This window comes from Ornithorhynchus anatinus, chromosome X1 (genome assembly GCF_004115215.2).
Source record: "Ornithorhynchus anatinus isolate Pmale09 chromosome X1, mOrnAna1.pri.v4, whole genome shotgun sequence".
NCBI lineage: Eukaryota > Metazoa > Chordata > Mammalia > Monotremata > Ornithorhynchidae > Ornithorhynchus > Ornithorhynchus anatinus.
The window spans coordinates 104,822,165-104,832,037 of NC_041749.1; the positions used below are offsets into that span (position 1 = coordinate 104,822,165).

Sequence of the window (9,873 nt, forward strand, 5' to 3'; positions counted from 1 at the left end):
ACCAGAAGGGGAGTGGGATAGAAAAAAATTAAGAACCTAAAACAGATGAAAAGCCTAGACTCTTCCCCACACCAGCAAGGAAGCCAGAAGCTGGGGAACCCCACTTATCCAGAAGTCCCCCTTTCTGGATCAGGCCAGTGGAAGGACACAAAGAGACATGGTTTAACCTCCTTACTGCCCTCTTGTAGCCTGGACCCAGTTGGTATACTGTTGAGTGAGAGTCACGATTGATGTACAAATTATTGACCAGTAATGGAAACTGAGAAAGTGGAAAAAAAAAAATTAAAACAGGTGGACCCCATGCACAATTCAATGTGCATGAAACTTCATATTTCTCCATTTATCTGGGAGACATGGGGCAGGGGAAACATGCTTTGCCAGAAGCCCTCTTTTCCTGAGCTAAGCTAGTAGACAGAAATGGAAGTTGAAGAAACAACCATAGAGAGATGGCTTCCTCTGCTTGCTGCTCTCTTGGCACCTGATTTTGGGTCTCAACAAGATCAAGATCATGCTATCAAGATGATCGACACGGTTAAAAGAACTAAGACTAATTATGGAATCGCAGCCAATAAGGAGAAGAAATGCACCACCAAAGGAAATAAAAAGGGGACCACGGAAAATCTAAAATGGCTAATTTGCTTGCCTTATCACTAGTAATTGTTGAAAAGGAAGTATTTCTATGCTAACTCCTGAAATGTGTCAATTTCTGACAGAAAACGGTCAAAAGACCAATAATGCGAGACAGAATACACTTTTGTCAATGTAATTAAAAAAAAATTTTTCTAAAAATGTTATCAATAAAAATTTGTGAAAACTAGAGAGAAAATACGGTGAGGCTTCTGAACTTGCCAGCAGACAAAGTTTATTACTTGCAGCAGGGGGGAAATGCAAACTGAAGTGATTTAGTCAAGTGTTCACAGCATCAGATCTTGCCAACACTATTCGGCAGGGAACTATTCTGTAAGAAAAAGAATACAGATCACCTGGAAAAGCTTAGTACAGACATCTCACTATCTGGATGGGAAAATGACAAAAGACCCCCAAGGCACTGACTACAATAACTTGCCATATATAGAGTGCCAGTTTCCTAATAAATCCAAATAATTTCACGTGATTACCTCATTTGGCCTTGCAGTGTCACCATGCGATAAGCAAGGGGCATATATTTGTTATGTAATCTTTAAGGCTGGAATGTGGAAGCACAAAGAAAGTTTAACGAATTGCCCTAATTCGAACAGCAGGTAGGTCAGTGGTAATCATAAAAATATCACTATCTCCTGATTTCCAGTTCAGTGCTCACTTTCCTTTCACTTACTGAGAGCTCACCTCCTCCAGGAGGCCTTCCCAGACTGAGCCCCCTTCCCTCTGCTCCCCCTTCCCCCTCTGCTCTTCTCCCTTCCCCTCAGCCCCTTGCTCATTTGTATATTTTATTACCCTATTTAGTTAATGAGGTGTATATCTCCTTGATTCTATTTATCTTGATGATGTTTTTTGTTTTGTTCTCTTTTGCTTTGCTCTCTGTCTCCCCCCTCTGTTTAGCCTGTGAGCCCGTCATTGGGCAGGGATTGTCTCTACCTGTTGCCGAATTGTACATTCCAAGCGCTTAGTACAGTGCTCTGCACATAGTAAGCGCTCAATAAATACTACCGAATGAATGAATGAATGAATAAAGATGACCTGTGAGTTAATGCCTCAGAAGCAATTACTCTACTACTAAAATGGTCATAAAATAATTAGCACAATGCCAATCTACCATCTATGATGCAAATTTTGGGTGTCACATTAAGATTATTTTTAACCCTTTTTTTCTTAAATGGAGGAGGGAAAGGGCTACATTCAGCAAGGTGTTGGGGGTTCGTAATCTATTACAATTTTTCTCTTCCAAATACTTTAGTGACGTTCCACGTTGATGCTGTCTCTTTCTGGTTTTAGCTAAGGTTTTCCTCCTGACGTTAACCCAGATGCTCTAAGCCCCCTTCTTCATCCCCACACCCGGTGGGTACTGACATCTTCCGCTGTAGTCGAGCCACTTCCCCAGATGGCTTTCCAGCTGCTTTCACAGAATCAGCTTCATCGTCTTCTTCTTCTTCCTCCTCACTTTCATTCGGTGGAAACATCTTTCGCTGTAGTTGACCTACACCCCCTGATGGCTTTCCAGCTGCTGCAACATATCCTTCCTCCTCTTCATCAGAGGCATCGGGTCGCAACATCTTCTGCTGAAGTCGAGGAACACCCCCAGATGGCTTTCCAGCTGCTTTAACGTATCCTTCCTCCCCTCTATCGTGTCCATCCGGCCGTAGCATTTTCTGTTGTAGGCGAGAAACTTCCCCAGACCGTTTCCCAGCTGCTTTAATGTAGCCCTCTTTATCCTCCTCATACATGCCCGTGGCCAACATCTTCTTTTGCAATTGGGCTACTTCACCTGAAGGTTTACCAGCGGCTTTGACGCCCTCCTCTTTCTCAGGCTTGTCCATTTTGGGCGACTGCGGAACTTCTGAGGATTTTTCGGCTGCTTTTGTTGAAGGCTCACCATAGTCTTGCCAGAATGGTGCCTGTGACATCCTCTGCTGTCGCTGAGCTTCTCCTTCTGAGGATTTCCCGGCTGCTTTGGTCGAAGTCTCACCATAGTCTTGCCAAAAGGGTGCCTGGGACATTCTCTGCTGTCGCTGAGCTTCTCCTTCTGATGACTTCCCAGCTGTTTTGGTTGAAGTCTCCTCATATTCTTGCCAAAATGGTGCATGTGACATTCTCTGCTGTCGTTGAGCTTCCCCTTCTGATGACTTCCCAGCTGCTTTGGTCAAAGTCTCACCATAGTCTTGCCAAAATGGTGCCCGGGCCATCCTCTGCTGCCGCTGAGCTTCTCCTTCTGATGACATCCCAGTTGCTTTGGTCGAAGTCTCCTCATACTCTTGCCAAAATGGGGCCTGTGACATCCTCTGCTGGTGCCGAGCTTCTACTAATGGTCTTACAGCTGCTTGGACTAGGGTCTCACTCTTATGCTCATCTGACACCAACATTTGATGATGCTCCCGAAGCTCTCTTCCAGATGGCATTCCAGCTGCTTTAACTGTCCCCTCCGCTTCTTTATGTTCATATGGGACGCACATTTTTTGATGCTCCCGAGGTTCTCTTCCAGATGGCATTCCAGCTGCTTTAACCGACCCCTCCTCTTCTTTGCGATAACACGGTGCCAACATTTTCTGATGCTCTCGAGGCTCCCTTCCAGATGGCATTCCAGCTGCTTTAACTGACCCCTCCTCTTCTTTGCGATCATGTGGTGCCAACATTTTCTGATGTTCCCGAGGCTCTCTTCCAGATGGCATTCCAGCTGCTTTAACCGACCCTTCGTCCTCTTCATGTGGTGCCAACATCTTCTGATGCGCTAGAGGGTCTCGTCCGGATGGCATTCCAGATGCTTCGATAGTGCCTTCATTCTCCTCTTCCTCTTCATCTAGGGTCAGAATTGTCTGTTGCTGAGCTTCTTCTGAAGGCCTTCCGGCTTCTTTGGTGGTCCCCTCCCCCTCATTCTTGTCTGGTGCTAATAGCTTTCGGTGCTCCGGAGGTTCTCTTCCCGCTGACATTCCAGTGGCTTCCAATCCCTCTGATTCCACTGACACTTTCTTTTCCTGAGGTGATGAGCCAGGAAGCTGGGAAGAGTGACTGCTCTGAGAAAAATCAGACCTAGAAATCCATCTCTAGATCAAACCTGTGGGGGTCAAAAATAATGAGTTCAGCAAAGAGCCTACTACATCTCACCACTGCCCCCCTAATTTTTCTAAAGAGGGACCATTTGCAGAACTTTGCACGCTGGTTCGCATCAGCTTATCAATTGGCCTGGACAAGTCCTGGTAAAGGCTAGCCTGGTTTAAACATGCCTCATTGGTGACATGACACAGCAGGCATGAGAGAGGATGACCATTTTTTAGAATGGTATTTGTTTAGTGCCTATGTGCCAGGCACTGTACTAAGTGTGGGGTAGATACAAGCTAATCAGGGTGGGCACAGTCCACATCCCGTGTGGGGTCCACAGTCTTAATCCCCATTTTCCTGATGAGGTAACTGAGGCACAGAGAAGTGAAGCGACTTGCCCAAGGTCACCCAGCCAAGGGGTGAAGCCAGGATTAGAACCCAGGCCTCTGACTCCCAGGCCTGTGGTCTTTAAACTTAGGCCGTGCGGCTTCTCATTTGACCATTTATCACACAGAACCCAGCTTTCTCATCCCTGTAGCCTCCGCTTCCAATCGTTGAAGCTTTTTCTGCCAGGTTGCCGCTAGACACCTGTTCCCTGATTACAGCTCTCTCCCTCCCTACCCCACCAGGGCCTCCCGGAGAGGGCTTCCTCAGACCCGAGAGCCTCCCGATGATCAGAGGACCGTTCTTTTCGACTCCCCTCTGGCGCTATGCACTTTTGTCATTCAACCTCATGAGCGTTACGATCCTCTCCCTCCCGATCCTCTCCCTCCCTTCCGATCCCACCGGCTAGGACCTGAACCTTTCCAAAATGCATTTCCTCGTTCCCTCTCAAGAAGTCGCTTTCCCATCTGAGTCATCGGCTTCCGAAGGCATGCATCATCTCGCCGCTCCATTCTCTTCCCTTCCCACTCCCCCCGATAAAACCCCAATTCCACCCTTCCCTCAACGCCCCGCCCAAAGTCCCATCCTTGCAGATCCCCCCCTTTTTTTTTTGCTTCTTCTGCTCCCCACTTCCCCTCGGACTTTTCCCCGCTTCTGCCCCTCCTCCTTTTTTCCCTCCCAGTTCTCACCTAGCGCCTCTTCCCCGCCACCCCCGCCCTCCTCCTCAGCGCCCAAGAGCCCGGCCCTCCCTGACGGCTCCCTCTCGCGTCGCTTCTCCTCCTCCCTCGAGTGAATCTATTCCCCGGTCCCAACTGCCCCCGGATGGGACCCGCCCCAAGCGGCCTCCGGCCTTTACTCCGGCGCTCGTCTCTGCCCTCCGCCTCCATGATCGCCCCCCTCCTTGCCCTGCCACAGAGCTGCCATCGTCCGTTCCTCCGCCCTCCCGCGCCATCACCCCCGCCTCACCTGGGCTTCTCGCGAACTGGGAGCAACGGCCGCCTCAGCGGGCGCTTGGAAGCTGCGCACGCGCTCTGAGGTCACTCGTCTCGCTCTGGGCCGCCCCGCCCTCCTTCCCTCTCTCCTCCCCCCCCGCCCGCCCGCCCGCCATTTTTCCATCCCTCCAGCCTCGCCTGTCGTCTCTGCCGCCCCTCGGGCCTTCCTCCCTCCGCCGTGGGGGTTTGCCGCAGGGGTCCGTTGGCCCGGGAGACGGCAGCCAAAGCGACGCGCCGTTTTGCTTTTTAGCTCCCGCGCTGAGCTCGGGGCCCGGCCCGGGCAGCGCTCCCCTCCAAAGGGGGCAAGGAATGTTGATGGAAAAGAGGCCCGCGAGCACCTCCGGCCTGTCCACCGGCTACTCGGTCGCCCCCCGCCCCCCCAGCACAGTCGCACTCACCCACTGCTCCTAAAACCGATCGAGAGGCTGAGGGCGTAGCGACAGTGGCGCCTCTGTTGACCTACGGCATAGTTCTGCCGTTCCCTGACAATAGGGGCCTGTGTGAGGCACGATGTGAAAGGAAATGCCCTTGCCAAGTTGCAGGGAAAACCTCGCTCGGCCTCTGCTGGCACCCCCAATTAACCGGAAGGTGGAACTTTAGGCAGAGACGCTGATAGGATCCGAATTGGCCAGGCGTAGGCTAAACCGCAAAGGCTGGGAAGCCTAACTCCCTTTGGTCTCGTGGTGCGGTGCCTCTGGGAGTTAGTCTATGAGTATGGAAGAACTGGGAGTTTCCATTTTTCCTCCAAAGCGTCATTAAAAAAACAAAAAACCCAAGTGCCTCAAACCAGTCAGGTTGGAGAAACCACAAGGCCTCATAGATAGAGCACATGCCTGGGGGTCTGAAGGACCTGGGTTCTAATCTGCCACTTGCCTCTGTGACCTTGGGCAAGTCACTTCACTTCTCCGTGCCCCAGATACCTCATCTGTAAAATGGGGATTAAGACTGGGAGCCCCATTTGCGACAGGGACTGTGTCCAACCTAATTAGCTTGTATCTAGAACAGAGGCTGGCACATAGAGCTTAACAGATACCATGAAAAAAACTGGTTTGACTCAGCAGCAAACTGGCCTAGGAGTTGCTAGGAATAGGAACCCTCAACAGCTGTCAGGGAACCAAAGTCAGCTGAAATGCTAAGTCAGTCTGCTGCTGGGTCATATAAGTCAAATTAGACTGGCTTTGGGCAATTGGAATTTTTTTTTTTTTTAAGCAGAGGCTTCCGGAAGATGACGGTTTGGAGGAAAAGTGGAAAACGGTATAGGCACTGCAAATACAACAGCAAGCATAAGATAATATAAATAATATAAAAAACAAGATAATAAAAGAAGCAACGTAGCTTGGTGGAAAGGGCAGGAGCTTGGGAGTCGGAGGTTATGGGTTCTAATCCCAGTTCTGCCATTTATCAGCTGTGTGACTTTGGGCAAGTCACTTAGCTTCTCTGGGCCTCAGTTACCTCATCTGTAAAATGGGGATTAAGACTGAGCCCCACACTGGAAAACCTGATTACTTCATATCTACCCCAGCGCTTAGAACAGTGCTAGGCGCATAGTAAGCACTTAACAAATGCCATCATCATCATTATTATTATTGTTATTTTACTGACACAGGTTCACAGTGTGGAAAGGACTGTGAGCCACCCCACATCTTTTCAGTCAGACCTGTACAACCAATGGTATTTATTGAGCACCTACTGAGAGCATAACACTGTACTAAGCACTTGGGAGAGTACAGTACAACACTAAAGAGACACATTCCCTGCCCACAATGAACTTACAGTCTAGAAGGGGGGAGACAGACATGAATGCAAATAAATAAAATTACAGATATGCACATAAATGAGCCTTCAATCTAGTGGGAAGGACAGAAAAAAGTAATTTATACCTAGAGCAAGAAGAACAAGGATATAATTTGTAATAGTACGAATATGTCAGGACGAAATAGCCAAAAAAAATTGAATATACGTCCGTACCTAAGTATCAAGGATAGGAGTAGAATCCACCATGGTATTTAAGTGCCATCTGGGTGCTTGGGTGAATACATCAGACACATGGCACGTTCACTGGATAGACAGAATTACTTACAAATAGTGGGTGCAGGTGGAATATAACAGGAAGTAACACAGTGTTGCAGGATGAAATGGCTGAATAAATAATTTAATGCACAAATAAAAATAGGCGTATGTACTTAAGTGCTGAGAAAAACATAAATGCAAAGAGTGTCTGGAGGCTTGATGCAACTAGAGTATTATGAATTAATTGGGGAAGCCTTCTTGGAAGAAGTGAGATTTTAGGAAGGCTTTGGACATGGGGAGAGCCATGGTCTTGCAGATTTGGGTAGGGAGGGAGTTCCAGACTGACATAGGTAAGGGGTTGGAGATGGGAGAGCTAAGAGGGAAACCCACTTAGAAGGTGAGCGTGAGAGGAGTGAAAGAGTGAGCTGGAGAATAGCGGGTGAAAAGTGCCCATATGTAAGATGTGGACAGCCTTAAAACAAATTGGGAGGAGTTTTGTGTGATATAGAGGGAGATAAGTTGCCAGTCGGAAGCTTATAGGATTGGAGAGATGTGTGCTGTGGCTTTTCAAGAGGATCTGTTCAGCGGTGTATAGTATAGACTGAAGGGGGGAAGGGCTGGAGCTAGGTGGATAGTAGGAAAAAGTCTCAGGAGAGCATTCAGGAAGGGAAATCAGGAGACAGAAGAAGCAAAAAAGCAGAGGCTGATAGAGAATCTATCTGTGATTTGGCAAGAGCTCGGATCAGGATGGTAACTGTTTGAATGGCTAAAAAAAAGCGGTTCTGGGAAATGTTGTGGAGGGAGAACCAGCAGAATTTAGCAGTTTATTGGATGGGAGAGTGGAAAGACAGAGATAAATTGAAGACACCAAGGTTGCAGGCTTCTGGACAGGAATCATGTCTTCAAAAACTCTTGTACTCTCTCCTAAGCACTTAGTATATTGCTTTGCATGCACTAGCTGCTCAATAAATTCTATTGATTGGTTAAGAAAGATGGTTGTGTTATTATTAATACAGATGGGAAAGTTAAGAAGGAGGAGTGGTTCTTTTTATGGTACTTGTTTTAAAGGCTTGCTATGTGCCCTCACGGTACTAAGCACTGGGATAGATACAAAGGTAATCAGCTTGGACACAGCCCCTGCCCCACATGGGTCTCACAGTCTAAATAGGAGGATGTAGGATTTAAACCCCATTTTACAGATGAGGTAACAGGCACAGAGAAGTTAAGTGACTTGCCCAAGGTCACACAGAAGACAAGTGGTGGAACTGGGAGAAGAACCCAGCTCCTCTGACTCCCAGGCCTGTGCTCTTTCCACTAGGCCATGCGTTTAAGAGGGGAGGTGAGAAGTTCACTTTTAGATATGTTGTGTTTGAGGTGCCGGTGGGACATCCAAGTGGAGATGTCTTGGAACCAGGAAGAAATATGAGATTGTTCATTAGGTGAAGTGGTCAGACTTGGAGAGGTGGAGCTGAAGTCATATGAAGAGCTAAGCTCCCAAGAGAGTGGGGGTTGAGTGAGAAGAGTAGGGAATTCAGAATAGAGCCTCGCAGGTGACCAGGGGCAGAAGTAAGATGGGAAGCTCGTTGTGGGCAGGAACTGTGTCTGTCTGAATGCAATCAGGTTGGACACAGTGTCTGTCCCACATGGGCACCTGTTTCCATTATATTCCTAGATTTTCCAGTTTGGATGCATACACACCGATCCCTTCTCTGTTCCTGAAGCTGGAGTTGCAGAGGCCCCTGGGGTAGCAGTGGGTGTTGCATGTCAGAAGAGAGCTGAAAGCCTTAATCCCCATATGACAGATCAGGGACCCGAGGCACAGAGAAGTTAAGTGACTTGCCCAAGGTCACACAGCAGACAAATGGCAGAGCCAGGATTAGGACCCAGGTTCTTTCGACTCCCAGGCCCGTGCTCTATCCAGTAAGCCACGCTGCTTCTCTTGTATCTTATACCTCGTATCTACCCCAGGGCTTAGTACAGTGCCTGGTGCGTAGTAAGCACTTAACAGATACCATAAAAAAAAAAAAGAGCTTGAAGGGTACTGGCAGCAATTAAGCTTGATGATTTCTCTAGGATGAGAAGTTTTCATTTTTCCAGCCCTGGCCCCTGATCCTAAAAGGGCCAATTCAGGTGAATAGGTCTATCAATCAATTAATCAATCGTATTTATTGAGTACTCATTGTGTGCAGAGCACTGTACTAACCACTAGGGAGAGTACAATATAACAGAGTTGGTGGACACATTACCTGCCTTCAATAAGCTTACAGTCTAGAGGGGGACACAGACATTAATCACTCAATCATGGGTGGCATTATGGGTATGTACATAAGTGTTGTGGAGCTGAGAGGGGGTGTATAAAAGGTAGAAATCTAAGTGCAAAGTGATGCAGAAGGGAGTGGGAGAAGAGGAAATGAGGGCTTAGGGAAGGCCTCTTGGAGGAGATGTACCTTCAGTGAGGCTTTCAAGGTAGGGAGAGTGATCATCTGTTGGATATGAAGGCGGGGTGCTTTCAGGACAGAGATAGAACATGGGGGAGAGGTCAGTGACGGGAGAGACAAGATTAAGGTACAGTGAGTAGGTTAACATTAGAGGAGTGAAGTGTGCAGGCTGGCTTGTAGTAGGAGAGTAGTGAGGTCAGGTAGGAGGGGGCAAGGTGATCGAGTGCTTTAAAGCTAACAGAAAGGAGTTTCCGTTTGATGTGGAGGCTGATGGGCAACCAGTGGAGTTTCTTGAGGAGTGGGGAAACATTCAGTCATATTTAATAATAATTAATAATTATGGTATTTGTTAAGTGCTT

The 9,873-nt window shown here is 48.0% G+C and overlaps 1 protein-coding gene across 2 annotated transcripts; it reads right to left on the reverse strand.

Annotated features, from left to right (window-relative positions):
• Positions 1-1,928: 1,928 nt before the first annotated feature.
• On the reverse strand, positions 1,929-5,543 carry LOC100082772 (chromogranin-A-like). 2 transcript variants are annotated; one of them, XM_007670923.3, is made up of 2 exons: positions 5,465-5,543; positions 1,929-3,706 (listed from the first exon to the last, which is right to left on the reverse strand). In XM_007670923.3, exon 2 carries the CDS (start codon positions 3,579-3,581, stop codon positions 1,953-1,955), a length of 1,629 nt encoding a protein of 542 aa, XP_007669113.1. In that variant the 5' UTR covers positions 3,582-3,706; positions 5,465-5,543; the 3' UTR covers positions 1,929-1,952. The 2 variants fall into 2 exon arrangements, with proteins under 2 accessions (XP_007669113.1, XP_001513416.1); XM_001513366.3 differs by lacking the exon at positions 5,465-5,543 and adding an exon at positions 5,041-5,101.
• Between the last annotated feature and the right edge of the window lie 4,330 nt (positions 5,544-9,873).

Excerpts from the sequence above, each read along its gene's own strand:
- LOC100082772 (XM_007670923.3), bottom strand. The coding sequence starts at position 3,581 with ATGTCAGCGGGAAGAGAACCTCCGGAGCACCGAAAGCTATTAGCACCA.